This window comes from Camellia sinensis, chromosome 2 (genome assembly GCF_055761805.1).
Source record: "Camellia sinensis isolate YWXY chromosome 2, ASM5576180v1, whole genome shotgun sequence".
NCBI lineage: Eukaryota > Viridiplantae > Streptophyta > Magnoliopsida > Ericales > Theaceae > Camellia > Camellia sinensis.
Window position 1 is genome coordinate 21275643 of NC_138962.1, and position 18116 is coordinate 21293758.

At 32.9% G+C, this 18116-nt stretch overlaps 1 protein-coding gene across 2 annotated transcripts; it reads left to right on the forward strand.

Moving 5' to 3' along the window:
• Positions 1-938: 938 nt before the first annotated feature.
• LOC114267323 (putative disease resistance protein At1g50180) lies at positions 939-12514 on the forward strand. 2 transcript variants are annotated; one of them, XM_028208362.2, is made up of 3 exons: positions 939-2318; positions 7943-9833; positions 12191-12514. In XM_028208362.2, exons 1-2 carry the CDS (start codon positions 1253-1255, stop codon positions 9793-9795), a joined length of 2919 nt encoding a protein of 972 aa, XP_028064163.2. In that variant the 5' UTR covers positions 939-1252; the 3' UTR covers positions 9796-9833; positions 12191-12514. The 2 variants fall into 2 exon arrangements, with proteins under 2 accessions (XP_028064163.2, XP_028064164.2); XM_028208363.2 differs by having other exon boundaries at positions 12194-12514.
• Positions 12515-18116: the final 5602 nt, after the last annotated feature.

The following is an 18116-nucleotide window of genomic DNA, read 5'->3' on the forward strand; positions in this document are numbered from 1 at the left end:
TTTTAGAAGAAATTCTCATCGGGCTTACCTCTCCATCCCTTGATGAGAGGAAAAAAATCAAAATAATGAATCATGGTGAGCTAGTTGCGCAACTTTTACAAGTCCAAAGTCAAAAGAAATGTTTGGTGGTTATCGATGACATTTGGAAGCCTTAAGATTGGGTAATTTGAATAGATAGTAAAAAAACGACACTCACTCTCTCAGATTTATTAGGTTTTTTAAATCTGAAATTGATGAGTTTAAATCTTCTTTAATGAGTACTTTGCTATCTCTTCCTCCCCTCTCAATCTACTTCTTTGATGAGTCATAAAAAGATAAGGAAAATATTCTTTGATTGAAATCTTCAAAGAATTGAGAACGGAAAAAATTGAATTGTTATTTTAACAGATAAAAATTTGGATAGACAAACAAAAAAAATTATTTGGATAGAAAATTTGTGTACATAAAAATATTGAACTGACAAAAAATTAGACAAGCAAAATTTGACAGATAAAAAATTTGCATAGATAAAATTTGGACAGATAGAAAATTTACACCGAAAAAAGTTGAACAAATGGATAAAAGAAATTTTGAACAGATAGATAAAAAAACAAAACAGATAGAAAATAATTTGAAAAAATAGTCAAAAAAAGTCAACCGATAAGTAAAATTAGAAACAAAATATCATTCAAAACAAGTAAAAGAATCTCCTACCAAATTATTTTATAAATGGTGAACCTTTCACCAATAAAAAAATATATATATACTAAGCCTGATACTTAGACACCCTCTAAATTAACCAATTTTCTCCATAAATAATGACACTAATAAAAATTTGAAAACAATTATTTATTTATTTATTTATTTCAATCTTCGCTTCTTTAATAATTTGTGGGCAATCCTTCATGTGACATGGTCCAGAAACAACAAAATTGGTGGGCCTTCGACTCTTTAAGTCTATAATTGTTGGGATTCATTATTGTCACTGTCGTTGCCATCTGACCCACACACGCATTATTGAGTTTCTTTAAAATTGAAACAGATAAGCTTCGAATCTTTGAAACTTTATTTATTTATTTTTTTTTGGTAAACAACTTTATTTTTTTTAACTCTTTCATAAAGCATACCAATTGAGGCCTTTATCAATCTTGCAGACAGTCAATAAATGTGGGTTGTCGACCGCGTGGGCGGACTGTAATTGCGTCGTCCATGTAACAAGTACACCCCCGTCAAAGAAGAAGAAGAAAGAACACTTTGGTGGTGAGAGATTACTATGGCGGAATCTGTAGCTCTATCTTTTGCAACCTTTGTGGTGAAAAGTCTGGGTGGGTTTCTCATCCAGGAAGCGAATAACTTGGGTGGGGTGAGGCCTCAAGTTGAGCAATTGCAAGCCCAGCTAAATCGGATGCAATGCTTCTTAGTAGCTGCAGATGCAAGACCAAAAGGAGGAGCAGATGGGATTATAATCCGCAACTGCGTTGCTGAGATCAGAGAAGCATCCTATGATGCTGAAGCTGCAATCGCAACTTTTATCGTCAAAATTGGGAGATCAGATCAGTTCCCATTCGTTCTCAAGAGGTATTTGTGTATCTTCAAGGAAAATTTAGCCCTTCGTGAGGTTAGGTTGGAGATTGAGGCTATTAATACCAGGATCACCAATAGCCTCACAACGGGTTTTCAAACTTGTGGAATACTAAATTCTACAGGAGTAGGAGAAAGTTCATCATCAACTTCTATGGCTGAGAGGCAGCGACAATTAAGGCGATCCTATACCCATATTGTTGAGGAGGATGTTGTCGGCACAGAAGAAGATGTAAAAGCAGTAGTGGATCTTTTGGTGAAGGAGAATACGCATTATAGAGTTGTTTCCATTTGGGGGATGGGTGGTCTTGGCAAGACCACCCTTGCCAAGACGGTTTACAAACGCATTGAAATTACGCGTCATTTTGACTATGTTGCTTGGGCCTATATATCTCAACAATGCAATATAAGGGAAGTTCTTGAAGGGATTCTTGTCAAACTTCTCACTCCATCAAAGAAAGAAAGGAAAGCAATTGGAAAGTTGAATCATGATGAGCTAGTCAAGAAACTTCATCAAGTCCAAAGTGAGAATAAATGTTTGGTGATTCTCGATGACATTTGGAAGGATGCGGATTGGGATAGTTTGAGTCCAGGCTTCCCAAATACTACAGAGGTAGGCAGCAAAATATTGCTAACAACTCGCAATGAAAATGTTGCCAAGCATGTAGATCAACAATGCGTGCTTTATAAATTGAGGCACTTAACAGAAAAGGAGAGTTGGGAGTTATTTGAGAAGACATTTCTGAGAAGAAACAAAGGTACCGGTAATTATTAACATCCTACACGATCTAATTAATTATATGTGCTTTTAAAATTTCAAATGTCTTTCTTAAACTACTTTCCCTTTGGATTTGAATTTTTTCAATTTGACAATCCAATTTGAGAGAATAGTTTGGTTTTGATGGGCTCATTTTGGACCAACTTCGGTAAATTCAAATTGTTCATTTTTTTTAGAATTTATTAGGTAGAATATTCATGCAAAATTTAATATAATCAGATATCAATAGCTATATTTTTAAGTCATATTTAGATTACAAAAAAATTGATGTTATTTTTGAAAATATATTTGTTGTCTATTTTTCATAACAAATGTGATTCAGACATATAACTATTGATGTCTGATCATCTCATCTTTTACTAGATTATTCTAGTCAATGAATCTTAAAAATTGAACAGTTTGAATTATCGAAATTAGTTTCAAAATGATTGATTAAGCCCAACTCCTCTCTCAAGTTGGATGACCAACTTAATAATTATGTAGGCAAATTGTCTAGTTTTTAAGAATAATTTTCAATGAAATTAAAAATTAGTGAGAAGCAAAAAATAATAAAAAATTTATGAGGTGCAAGTGAACACCAATAAGAGATATGTCCCTACAGCACTGTGAATTTTTTATTATTCAGCATTTATAAATTTTTATACACACACTAATCTACTTCCTCTAAACCCATATATATATATATATATACACACTAGTTTAAGAAGGCCCCTATAAAATACAGGTTATTATTATAATATATGTAAGTTTTGTATTCTGATAATTTTTTAAAAATTAAAATATTATTTTATGAAATTGCATAGAACAAATCATTAGATATATAATAGAATTATGTGGTATGATATGTATCATTTTTTTATTTGTTATACAATCAATGATGTAGACTCCAATTTTATTACCATATCTTTTTAGGTGAATTTATGAGTCTTTAACATTTCTTCTGAATTCATAAATAAATAAAAAAAGAAAATATGGCGTGTAGCTTTTCTCAACAAATAAATATAAAACAAATATTAAGATAATTCTCATATCTAAAAAAAACTACTAAAATAATTCACTGAACTAATAAAGAAGCAAAAGAAAATACATATATATATATATATACAAATAACTAATTTTATCAATATATAAATTATACTCGCATAACGAATGACCAATTTTATTAATAAGTAAATCATTAAGTAAATTAACAATTTGTAATGATATGAAAAATATTTTTTAGTTAACCATTTTGTTAATAAATAAATCGTTAAGTCAATTAATAGTTTTTAATGATATGAGAAATAATTTTCAATAAATAATTTTGATAATTTATTATTGCATACGAGAATTGGTTTTTTTTTTTTTTTTTCACTGAGTATTGTGTTAAATGAAAATTTATAACAAACGGTAGTTATAATTTCTAATATTATGGGACCAATTCTTATTTTAAACAAACCTTATAGGTGTATTTGTAATTTGTTAAAAAATAAAAAGATTTATGTTTCATAATTGACCAAGAATGTTTGCGTAATTACAAAAAAAAAAAAATTCACTCAATATATAGGTCACCATTAGTAAATTATTCAAATTGAAAAGGCAAAATCAGAAAGAAAAGACGAATCTCAAGCAGCTAAGCGGTTCTTATATATATACTAGTTACAAAGGCCCGTGCAAGACACGGGCTATTATTACTGTATATTTAAGTTTTTTATTTTAATAATTTTTAAAAATAAGAGTAAGATTTTATGAAATTAAATAGAATACATCACTAGATATGTGATAGAATTATATAAATTATATTATAAATAATACCAATTAGAAAAAATATAATAAGTCCTATCGTTTTAACATAATTATATTCTTTTCTTTTTCAGTAAGACTAAGTGTGAAGACATTAAGATAAACAAAATAAAGTATGCATTTTAATATAAAAGAGATAAGATAATTTCCCATCTAAAAAAAACTGAACTAATAAAGAAGTAGAAGATAATACATATATATACAAATGATCAATTTTATTAATAAATAAATCCTTAAGTCAATGAACATTTTTTAATGTTATGGAAAATATCTTTTAGTTAACCATTTTGTTAATAAATAAAGCATTTGAGTTTTTAATGATATAAGAAATATTTTTCAACGAACAATTTTGATAATTTATTATTGTGTAGGAGAGTAGTTTTTTTTTTCTTCTGATTATTGGGTTAAATTAAAATTTATAACAAACGATAGTTGTAATTTGTATTATTATAGAACTAATTTGTAATTTGTATTATTCATATTTTAAACAAACATTATGGATGTATTTTTAATTTGTTAAAAAATAAAAAAATTATGTTCTACAATTGACCAGAATATTTGCATATTTATGAGAAAACCTTCATTCAAATTGTTATACCATTAGCAAATTATACAAAATAAAAGGTCAAAATAAGAAATTCCCAAACAAGCTAAGGGCAAAATAGACAACCCAAAACAAACCTTCCCAACCGAAGGGGAGCTTCTATTTACACACATCCATTACACTCTATACACATCTTTTTCAATAAATAATTGGTTCGAAAGTAACATTTCGAAAATAAATAACTGGTTCGGAAGTTGCATTCCGAAAATAAACAACTTGTTCAAAAGTAGAATTCCAAATTTTTTTCTTTTTTTCGATATTCAACTTCCGAATATGTTTATTTAATGTCCATAATAATAATTTCACTTGAAAATAAAATTACAATAAAAATAATTTTTATTAATTGTGTGCAAAGAGGGAAATGGGGATGTGCAAATAGAAGCTCCCCAACCAAGGCAACCAAAATGTCTTACATAATTTCCAAGATGTCACCACTCAAATTGTTTCACCAACCACCTAAAGGACATAATAGCAATTCCAAAATAAGCTAAGGGCAAAATAGGAAAAGAAATGGCAAGCCATAGAAAAAAAGAGCTTATTATATATATAAATATATATATATATATACACACATATCACTTGTAAATAGAAAATAGGGGAGAAAATGTGCCAAGATAGCCTCTCTTGTAAGAACATTTTTAATCCTTTATTTTTTTTTCCATCAAATTTAAGAGTATTTAATCTCCACTCATTTCGTCAATTGCTCATCAAATTAAGGGAAAATAATTTTTTTATCAAATTAAAAAGTCATCAAATCCTTAATCAAATTTGAATTTGATGAAAATTTAGACAAATAAAGCATTGGGGTTGATTTTTTTTTTTTCATCAAATTTGATGAAAACAAAAATTTGGAATAAGAGGGGAATTTTTATAAAGATTTTAATGAAAGAAAATGAATAATTCATATAAAATCATTCTTTTTACTCGAATTTAAAATCAAATTAAATGAAAAAATTAGTGAACGATTGAAGATGCTTTTTGTTAGAAAACTTTTAACATCTGCAAAAATTAGATCGACAAAGATGATTAGTCATGTAATAATAAAAAACTAAGATAGATGACAATTTTAGTTCTTAAAGTATTTATTCTTTGTCATTTGAGTCCCTTAGGTTTTAATTTTGTCATTTTGATCCTCAAAGTTGTCAATTTGGTATTGGATTTAACGTCCATTAATAGAAATATAAATAAAAGATAATTTTTATCTCTAAAGTATGCATTTCTTGTCATTTTAGTCTCTCAAGTTTAAATTTTGTCATTTTGGTCTTTAAAGTTGTCAATTTGAATCAATTTGGTCCTAACTCAAATTGACAACTTTGAGGACCAAAATGACAATTTAAAATTTGAGGGACTAAAATGAAAATAAATGCATACTTTAGGGACAAAACTATCTTTTATTCATATTTCTGTTGATGGACGTTAAACCTATGACCAAATTGACTCAAATTGACAATTTTAAGGACTAAAATGACAAAATTAAAACTTAATGGATTAATTAAAATGAAAATTAATGCATATTTTAAAGACTAAACTGTCTTTTATCCAATAAAGTAACTAGAACAAAACAAACCATATATACCTTGGGCCATGCAGTTATGGTAGAATTCAAGAATAACTAAGGCCCTGCTTAATTAGCAAGATTAATAGTGAAACAATTAATAATTTTACGAATTAGTATAAGATTAGTTATCCAATTAAATTAGTGAGATAACTATTTATTAATATTCATTTTGATTTTCTTATTTCATACTTGAAATTATGATCCCTACACCCTCTCAATATTAAAAATTCGCTAATTTTCTTGAATTGAATGTCTGTCGACATGTAATCCAGTTAATAAAATTTGTAATAAAAAATGAGATTGTGAGTTCATAAATTAACAATCCTGATCCTATGCTATTATTTACTAATAAAACATGGCCACAAACTAATTATTATTAATCCCTACACTAAAAACTTTAATCTTCACACCAACAAATATGGTGTAAATTCAAAGTATCTCTCTCTTCAATCATGCTATTATGTTTGTTTTCTCTTAAGATCTATACACACTAATTGGTATATTAATTAGTGTATTAACGAATGATGTGGCATAATTTTATTGGTTTTGAGTCTTTGTAGTTTGTATAATAAGTGGGGTCCATAGTTTTGAAGTTGCAATGCTATAGTATGTGTTGGTATACTAATTAATATAGTAATTGGTCTGTGTAGTACCACTGCTCTCCCACTGATACGATGGCAAGCTTCTAGGTAAATTATGTGTTGTATGTGAATGGAGAGAGGGACCTTGAATACAATTTAATAACGTGATATTATTTTTTCTTTAATTAATTAAGATTAAGTGTATAATGTTTATTCTACTAATTAAGAATTGATAAATTGTAAAAGTTTAGGGTTTAAATTAAAACAATTAAAAAGTTAAGGTTTGATTTGTTACGGAAATCAAATCTTAGGATTTTTGTTGTTGTTGTTGTTGTTATAATTTCTTTTATATATAATATGAGGTTACAATGTGCATCTCAAAAGGGTGCATATAGTATCTTCTTTATAAATTTTCTCACCATAAAATATCATTAAAAATCGAAAGTCATAACTTCACCATATGCACAACATAAATTCACTATAGGTAACAACCCACTACAAATATTTATTATTTTCATCGCATAAAATTGTAACTTTCTTACGATGCACACCTATGTCCTTAGGGATGCACGCTCTAAATCTGTCTAGATAACAAATATAATATATATGAAAACAACTTATGTTACAATATTTTGTTAAAAATTAGGACAGTAAAAGAGACAATGCTATTTAATCTCAATTCTGGTTCAACTTGTTCAAATTTTGTTTGAGATTGGTTTGTTAAAAGTTGGTATTATTTTCATTTTTTATGTAAGGTTTAAAATTTTGAGATTTTTCTCAAAATCAATTTTAAAAATAGTTCCACTAAATGCATTTTTGTGTATCATTTTAATTTTTTTCTAGTTTTGGGAACAAAGAATTTTAGCCTAAACACAATGTTAGTGGACCTCACGTCAAGTGATGAAACTTACATATAATTTTTGTATTGCAATTAATAAATCCGTTGGTATATTTATTGGTATTCTTAGCATTATTCTTTTTAATATACACATTGCTATTTTTTATTTATATCAATACCGCCCATATAGACTAGTACAAACTTACCAACAGATGCATTTTTTTCCCCTTTAATTTTGCAGGATTCACATTAAACACAAAAATGATTGAGTTAGGGAAGGCAATGGTCAAGCATTGTGGTGGTGTACCATTGGCTATTGTGGTACTAGGAGGACTTTTGGCAATAAAACATACACTGAACGACTGGAAAGAGGTGAGTGAAAACATTAGTTATGACTTAGGTAAGGGTAGAGGCCGAGCAGGAGTCCCAATAACAGAAATTTTAGCCTTAAGCTACCAAGACTTGCCTTACCATCTTAAGGCATGTTTTTTGTATTTGAGCCATTTTCCTGAAGATCATGATATTAGCGCAAAAAAACTGATTCAAATGTGGATGGCTGAAGGCATTGTGTCGCCATCATTGATACCAACACAAGTAGAAGTAAAAGAGAAAACAATGTTGGATGTTGGAATGAGTTACTTGGGTGAGTTAGTCCAGAGATGCATGGTTCAAGTCCAATTAACAAGCTTAAGCAAAAGGATCAAACTTTGTCGCCTCCACGATCTCATGAGAGACTTGTGCTTGTTGAAGGCCAAAGAGGAGAATTTTCTCGAGATTGTTCACATTAAAGCCTTTGGTCATCAACTCGCGTGGGTAGACTCTGCGCTGCCTTCATCATCATCATTAACAATAATTCGCAGACTTGTCGTGTACTATTTGGGCGACCATGATGCCAACTCTATAAAAAGTGAAAATGTTATTCCCTTATCTAGACATGAAATGAAGAATCACAACCATATCCGATCATGCCAATTTTACTCTTTTGGCCATAAATTGAACAGTTCTGGTTGGCAAAAATTAAAATTACTCTTCAAGGGTCTCACATTGCTTACTGTTTTAGACCTTGAAAGAATTCCTAAATCTGGGAACCAAAAAAAGTGCCCGCGAGCAATAGGAAACCTACTTCACTTGAGGTATTTAAGTATAAGGGATTCTAGTATTAATAGTTTGCCTTCTTCTATAGGCAACTTGGGATTCCTCCAAACCCTAGATTTAAGGGGACGGGGGAGTTTAAGAATACCCAATGTCTTGTGGAGGTTGAAACAATTGAGACATCTATATCTTCCTAATGGAATCAAGCTGTCTTGCATAGGTAAGTTGCGATTGGATGGTTTAAGCAAATTGGAGACGCTAGAAAACTTTGATGCAAGGAAGTGTGATGTCAGATGCTTATCTGAACTGACAAATCTTCGAAAATTCAAAGGTGAGGTAGCCCCCAAAGACTTGGTCGTGATGTTGAAATCCCCAATCCTCAACAATTCAAACCGCCTTCTGCAATATTCATCCTTCAATATTATAGGAGATTTCCGAACGGAAGAAGAACAAAGCCTTTTAAGGCAACTTTTAGGATACCACCATCTTCGCCAATTGTCATTGTGGGAGTCCCTGAATAAATTGCCAGAACAATTCCCTCCAAATCTCACCGGGTTATCGTTGTGGAATACTAAACTAGAGGAAGACCCAATGCCAACATTGGAGAAGTTGCCCAACTTAAGGACTCTCTTCCTGTGGAATACCTACATTGGGAAGGAGATGGCTTGTTCTTTTGCCCCATCCAGCATCAGCGGTGGAGGAGGAGGGGGCTATGGCGGCTGTGATGGTGGAGGTTTTCCGAAACTCGTATCTTTAGAGCTCCAGTTCTTTGGAAACTTGGAGGAGTGGAGGGTGGAACAAGGAGCTATGCCCTGTCTCTTCTATTTAGTAATTATAGAATGCCCAAAATTGAAGGAGATTCCGGACGGATTGAGGTTCATTACCACCCTCCGTGAATTGAATATTAAATACGCATCTGAAGCACTCCAACAGAGGGTTAGAGAAGGAGGAGAGGACTTCTACAAAGTCCAGCACGTGCCTTCCGTCATATTAAAGAATTGACGACTGAGTTTTCTCGGGTCTTCCTACATTTACATCAGGTTGGTTGGTTGGTCCATGCTTTTAGTTTCTTTTCCCTCTCTTTTCTTTCCTTTCCTTCTTTTTGTTTAGGGTTAATTTCACTTTTGTCTCTAAACTATCAACATTTTTTAATTTTTTATTTCTTCCCTAAGCTATCAATTTCGCCTATTTAATCCATTAAATTTCTAATTTTTGTTCATGTGGTCTAATTGTAAAAATCAATAACCATTGAAAAAAAAAAAGTAATTTTATAATTTAAACAACTTAAATCATACAATTAAACACCCATTAAGTTGGTTGTAGGTTGTAATTTATTCAAAATAATAAGAAAAATTAGTGTTTTGTTATATGTTTTAAGATGTTCAAATTCTCAAATAATATTTTTTTTAATCAAATTAAGTTTTAACAATTATTTATTTGTATAATTGTCTCCAATTGGACTACAAAAACATAAATTCAAAACTTTAGAAACTAAATAGACGAAAATGATAGTTTATGAATGAAATAGAAAAAAATGGTGATATTTGTGACTTCAATGATTCGAAGCCATGTCAAAATGAATTTTTTAGAGTATTTGATTTTAATTTTCTAGAAATAAGTTTTTTGTTTTTCGTGTTTTTTTAATGAATATTTTTAAAATTTTAAGCACTTTTTTTACTTTTTTAGATGCACCTTACTTAAATGTATCTAAAAAGTAAAATATTTATAAAAAAATATTTTAAAAAATCAATAAATACACAAGAATACCAAAATGTATTGAATTTTGTTTTGTTTTGTTTTGTTTTTTTTGTATTTTTGGTATTTAGTGAATTTTGTAAAGATTTTTTTTACAAATATTATACTTTTTAAGAATATTTATATTAAGTGTATCTAAAAATTTTAAAAAAAAAATTTACTTAAAATATTAAAAAAATTCAGTAAAAACAAAAAAATTAATTTTCTAAAAAATGAATCCTAAGTTATGAAATCAAACAAGCTTACTTGGTTCAAAAATTCTTATGATGTTCTCAAAGTGGCCACTGTTGCAATCTCATGGCTCAGTTGGTGTTGGAGAAATATGATCTTATACAACTTAAGTAACTCGTTTTATGTTTGCATACAACACACGAAGCAATTCTCCTATGTTGTTTGTGTGTGCAGGATAAAAAATTTTCCAGTATTATTTATGAATCTAATAACATGTCCTTATTCATAGAATGGAGATGTTAGAAAATTAGTATGTGAAATCTTGTTCTTAGCTACTATCACCACTTCTTGAAAAACATAAATAATAATCATACTCCAACGTTTACAAGGCATCCTTGTAGAGAAAATTAAGTTTCTCATTTTTTTTTTTCCTTCCTGGTTGCCCAAAGGGTACAATGGCTGGGTGTGGACAAAAGACAGAACTAAAGAATCAACCTTTTCCCTTTCAAAAATCAACCTACTACTCTTCAATGCATAAGAACCCACTTGGAAACTTGATTTTATGACAATCTTCAAAATGCAGAAAAGCTTGTGGACTGATTTTGATTTGCTGAAGTTAAACATATTTAGCCTCCGTTTAGGAAGTGGGTTGGCTTTTTGGCTTTTTTGACTATTTTAGCCTGGGCTAAAAAGCTTGGTTTGGGAAGGGTTTTTTGGCTTTTTTGACTTTTTTTGTGAGAGAAGACTGTAATGATTATGGGTTGTATGTGATATTTTGTTTGTTGTGGCTAAAATAGCCTGTTTTTTCTTTTATGGTTATTTTAGCCCCAACCTTCCTTGCCAAACGGACCCTCAACTAGCTTTCACTTATTGTTACAGTGATAATTGCAGATTCTAAACGAGTCGAGAATAGTATCAAGAGCAGTTTTACAATTGAACTTTAAATCACATATTCCAATGAATTTAGTACAAGAAAATTCCACCTTTGCCTTGTTTTAGCTTTCGAATGACTTTTGTGCTAGCAAATTCTGAAACTATCATTAAAATGACCTGAATTCTATTGTAGTTAATCCTGTTGGCCAATCCTCATTTATTGTTTGAATATGCAAAATGAATTATCGCTTGCTTCTTCTATTAGTCCTGGGAACATCAAAGTGGAAAGGCCATATGATATGCAATCTCTGCTGTAGTTTTGCAAGTAAATGATGATTTGTTCACTTCGTTCAGCATTCCATAGACTTCATGAGAAAACCACTGTTCAAATAGTCTACATATCTAGACATTTTATTTTAATGGCATTGTCCATGCGCCAAACTTTTGGACGTTTGAACGAATTTTAAATCCAAATTTTATGATTGTTCTGTGCACAAGCCTTGTGCTCCACTATTGGCATCTGTTTCTGCTCTTAAATGGGCTCATAAGCACAATTTTTTGCATATTAAAATTGTTACTAACTCTGACTCTATTTCAGCAGATGAAGGGCAGTAAATATATCCACGTGGTGGCAGCTCCATTGATTTTGGATAGTTGTTATCTCGCATAATCTTTTCATTTATGCCAATTATCTCTACAGCCACGGAGTTTGCTCACAGCAACCTTTTCCTTAGCCTGGTTTGCAGCATTTTCTTTTGTCTCTTCTTCTCATGAAGAGGCCTACTTGACAGACTCTAGTCAATCTACTGTTAGCTTCACGTCTGTTCTCAATTAAGGTCTATATGTTACCTCTGGTGGTTTTTTTTTTTTTGCTTGAGTGTTTGTAAGGCTTATTCAAGTTATTGGTGGTTGTTTCCTGAACTATGTTACTTTTTATATGTATTAATGAATGATGTTCTTTTCTTGTGCCAAAAATAAAAAATATTCAATACTGTGGAATCCTATGTTTGGTGGTGTCATAACACACCTAACACTTTTTGCCATTGTGTTTATTTGATCTCAGTTCTCAATAGTTAAATATATAACACAGCTAGATTATGGGCTGCTCAACGAATATATGAGTTGTATTCATCATGATAAGTCCTTACTATTTAGTCTTCAATCCAAACAGTCAATAGTACATTGTTGCCCAGAAACAGATGAAATGTTCTGAAGTGCTACTTCGCAGTAATGTTAAATTGCAATTTGTGGTTCTAATAGCATACACCACCAGCCTTCATTTGAAAACATGCCAAGCAAGTTGAAGAACGTCTGATCATCTGTGGGTAGTACAACAATTTGAACAGAGCATAATAGACACATTCATTTGTCTCGCTCACATTGAAATGGATGAAAGTTAATGAAGACGTATAAATATTTTCAGAAGTGTGGATGATATGGTTTTGTGTTATTTTGTAGCAAGGCATATGTTTTTATAGTACACAATTGGTTGAGCTCATTCTATTTCAAGCCTTTTCTCCCTTGTGTGGAGCTACTATAAGCTTTTCTTGACTTTGTGGTAATTTATTTAACACGAACCAGAACCTGCACATTGTGGATGCAATTCTAGGACCTTACTTGATGATAAGATTACATCAATTACTATGGTTAATTTATCCTTCTCTGAAATTCAAATGATATTTGGTTGGTTCAATATCATCACTACCAAATGCGAAATTTGGCAATGAAGATGTATCCTGCACTTGCTTGACTTGTTTATGTTTGCTGGATTTCTATATGCATGACATAAGGAGTGTTAAGTTTGTCCATAATCTAAGCATCAGTTGGTTCCATGATCAAATTTGCATGTGTTTTTCTAACCATTCAAGCCATTGTCTGATGTCAAATTTGTGGGGTAAGTAGTATTCCAACAACATAAAGATATTTGGTGTAGTTTGATAGAAGTAATAAGTTGAATTTGAGGGCAAGCCTATGTATTTACTGACTGACCGGCTTTGCTGAAGAATGTGCATATGTTAATTCTGTGATCACATTAACGCTGTATTTGGTTTGGGAGGAAACATGGTTTAGGCATGGTTCTAATACTTTTGTCTTCACAGAGCAGAAAGCTTGATAAATTGTTGAAAACAACCTATCATTCTTTAACATGTTGGTATGTAGCTTACATGTTGGTTTTGGGATTCCTTGATGTGGTTCATTATGCACTGTTTGTCATTGCAAATTGTCTTAATACTTCATTAAGGCACAATCATCTCATTTAGTCATACACATATTAGTTGACAATGTTTGATTGATCTTTTTTTTAAGCATTTTTTCTAGTTGAAATAAATGTAGCCTATGTGTAGAGAGCTTGATGTACAATATTCAACCCATTTACAACTAATTGTCTAATATGTGGTTGAAAAATCTGATTTTTGAGGTAGAGACAACTGTTTCAATTTTTGACAGCATGAGTAAACTGATTCTTTGACTTATTTATTCATTTATTTTTCAATATTATACGTGCAAGCCCATATTGCTCGGGTTAGGAGACACAGGCAGTTGAGTGTAATAGATGGGCAGCATCAATGGCTAAAATTTCCTCTGAAGTGTGAGTGTACACCATTTCTCCCATAAACTATAAAATTTTACTTGTTATACTGATTTCATGGCAGACTTGAGTGTGTGTTGGCACATAAATTTCAACTAAATTTATGACACGTATAGAGCCTGTAATAGAAAAGTTGTAGGTAATCACTTCTTAAAAAGATCAATGTGATCCGTTGAAGTGTATAAATAAAATGACGTTGTATCTCAACGACGTTATTCAAGATGCTCAAGTAACATATGGAGCCTACGAAAGATGACACCTGTGTAGCCTACAGGAAGGACAGCACACAGGATGAAACCCTAAAGATCAATCCGGTTAATCAGATATACGATTAATCAGATAGCGCTATAATTCAAAATTCAAATGGCGCTATCATTCAATTTAAAATTCAAATTGAAGATGAGGCATTCCTATCACCTGATGGCCCTCTATAAATATGAGGACCATCACACAAGACGGGGGATCAAGAAAATCAAAAGTGAAAAGATTAGAGAGAGAGAGAGAGAGAGAGAGAGAGAAAGAAATTGAGAGCTAAACAAATCGTTACAAGAAATAAGAGGAGAAGCCTAGAGAACTCAAGAGCCTACGCTAATGGCGATGAATAGGTAAAGGGTTCCAAACCCAAATTGTATTTTGTATTCGAGGGTTCAAAACCCATAACAATCTCAATAAAATATTTATTTTTTTCTTCAGGCACGCCCAGTGGGACTTATTTCTCCTCCCATCTTTTGAAGAACAAAAAATATATATATATAGTTGAAACTTACTGATGTATTCTTTTGTTATAGGAATGCTGAAGCAACTGTCAGGAGACAAACCTACAATCCAGTGGTTCTGAAATCACCAAGGGTGGAGATAGCACCCATCACCCAAGGGGCTCCGGAGCGAATGCTCTTGGCTGTCCCAAAGGTAGAACCAACGAAATCTTGGAAAGATGCACTTATTGCCCCTATCACCCAAAGGGCTCCAGAGCGAAAGCTCTTGGCTGTCCCGAAGGTAACTAGTGTGACAAAGAAAGTCACATTTCTCCAGAAAACTGAAAGTTTGAGAAAGATTACTGAAGATTATATGAAAGCGTCAAAGCAGTACGCAATTGTGAGGTCCACAGCCCGAACGAAGAGCTTTCTAATTTAGGCAAAGGAGGCTAATCAGTTTGCAACTACGACTTTTGTTGCAGCTTCAACGGGGGCAACAAAAAATGTTGTGGCCCAACTACTCAAAAGGATAGAAGACTCCATTAAAATGGTGGAGTCTGCCCATAAGAAAGCCTCTGCTGAAAACATGGCCATCATTAGGGCCATTGGGAGGAGGGTAATGACCCAAACTCCTGTTGATGGAAAAAAGGCCCCTGTTATTGAAAAAACAGTTGCAGGCTACGAACCGATAGTTCTGTTCAGAGCACAAAATCGGTCAAACCAAATCCCAGTCAACTCTCAGGAGCCAAAGGAACACTCGTTGGTTTGACAGGGTTCGAATAAGGAACACCCATTGGCTCGACAGGGTTCAAATAAGGAACACCCGTTGGCTCGATATAATAAGGAACACCCGTTGGCCCGACAAGGTTCGAATAAGGAACACCTGTTGGCCCAACGGGATTTGAGTCAACATCAATTGGTCTGCTCTAAAAATGTAGGGACAGTTTTGAAAATTCATGAGGAATTTGTAAAAACGCAAATGGTTCCTTCTATGCCCCTAGGGGCTCGACTTGATATGTCATCAGGTCCAGTTTCGAAAAGACAAAGGCGAAGAAGAAATAAGGCCTTAAAGGAACTGGAACTAAGAACAGTGGCAACAAATGGTATAGGAACTATTGAAAGGGCTCTCTCGAAAGATGAATGCCAAAAACAAATTGAAAGTCCTGTCTTTGTTGGAAAATCATAGGTGGAGGACGGCAAACAACCCTTGGGAAATATTTCTACTTTGATTGAACTATTTATGGAAGGAATAAGAAGAGGGCCTGTAACAAGGTCCATAACCCGTGAGGCTCAAAACAAAGCATCGCAGTCAGATGTTTCAAATATGAGTAATGTTGTGGGGGTTGATAATCCTTTGTATGAACAAGATGATTCTATCCCGTTTGTTTCAACAAATATTGGAAACAATGAATTGAGAGATATCAACAAAGTCGCAGTTATGATGACCGAGGTTGAGAAAGAAGGTGAAAATTCGCAAGTTCAACAAGACCAAGGTCTCAAGGAAAAAGTGGTGGCCCTACAAGAACAACTTGAGAGAAGAGAACGAGAAATGGTGGCCATGTTGGAGCAAATGCAACAGTTGTAAGCCCAAATGACAGGACCAGGAGGTGCACCCAAAGAAATGACACAACTTGTTGTGGGGACATCTGTAGGCATACAAAGCACACTAGCCCCAGGGGGCAATGGTCCTTGTTACTCTGATCTAACCAGTGATGGTATGAATCCAATGCTCATGGCCATAATTGATGATATGGTGAAGAGACAAGCAAAGAAAGTCAAGGAAAAAGATGATGAGAACTTTCGAATAATTACAAAACCTTACCCAACATGGGTAGATGCTGTTCCATTCGTTTCTGGTTTTTCCCAACCAGATTTCAAAATGTTTGATGGAACAGGAGATCCAAGACAACATGTGGCTCATTTTCTTTCAAGGTGCAGGCTAATAGCCCAGAATGAGGACCCGTGCCTACAACTATTTGTTCAATCACTTGAAAGTTCTGCATTTACTTAGTATGCTAACCTTCTTGAGGGATCAATCCTAAATTGGGATTCCATGGTGAAGGAGTTCCTTAAACAGTTCTGCAACACACAAAGGTGAGTTGGAGTACCAGAACTCATTAAGACCAAGCAACGTGACAATGAGTCTGTTACAGATTTCATTGCAAGATGGCGAGCTTTAACATTTGCTTGTCCTCAAAAGTTTACGCAATTAGAGTTAATTAGGATGTACCTTAACAACTTTCAACATGAGCTCTCTACGGCTCTTATGGCTCAAACTTTTGAAGGATTCAATGATCTATGCACTAAAGCTCATGATATGGAGCTGCATCTAGCTAAACGAAGGAGGCCTAGGGCCATTGAAAGGGTTGAGTCCTCGACTGCAGCTACAATCAAAACCAGAAAGAAGGGTCCCGTTGTAGTAGGGGCTAAAAAGCCCATAGAATTTAAAAAGGTGACTATGAAAGAGAGGTTAGAGAAGAAATATTCTTTCATGGATGATCTAGTCGAAGACCTATTTGAATATCTATTGGAGCAAAAGTTGATTGCTTTCCCTGAGGTGAAAAGACCACATGAGGTAGGAAAGACCAACGATCCAAAGTATTGCCCCTACTATCGTTTGATTAGCCATCCGATAAGAGAGTGCTTTGTTTTGAAAGATAAAATTCAGGAACTTTTGGACTCTAAGATTATCGAGCTCCCTCCTCAGGAGAAAGCATCTGCTAACCCAATCATTATCGACAATGATAACAAAGGTGAATGGGTTGTTTATCAGTCAAAAAGCATGAAGAAAAGACAAAATGCCACAGTGAAAGCTAGAAGTGTGGTTGATTCAACAACACAAGGGCCAAAAGTTTCCAAAAAGCAAAAACCAAAAGTTTCTAAGAAACAGAAAAAAGCCAAAGTAAGTAAGAGAAAAGGAAAGAAGAACCCAAAGAAGGAAAAATGGGAGAAATTGGTCCCTGATGAGCAGTTAGAGCAAGGTCCTCTTGTCCCAGTCACATTGGAGGAATTTCTACCTTCAAAATTTCAATCTGTGGAGTTGCAGACATACTTTGATAAAAGAAGGGAGGAAAAGTTTACTTTGGCCCCTTGCCTAACCATCATTGTTTTGAGTGATGATGAGGAAGATGAGGGTGAAGTTGGTTCAAAAGTTAGGGAAGGAGATTGCATTACATCTCCTATCTACATACCTGACTCACTAGAGTATACACCAACTTCTCCAGAATACACACCAACCT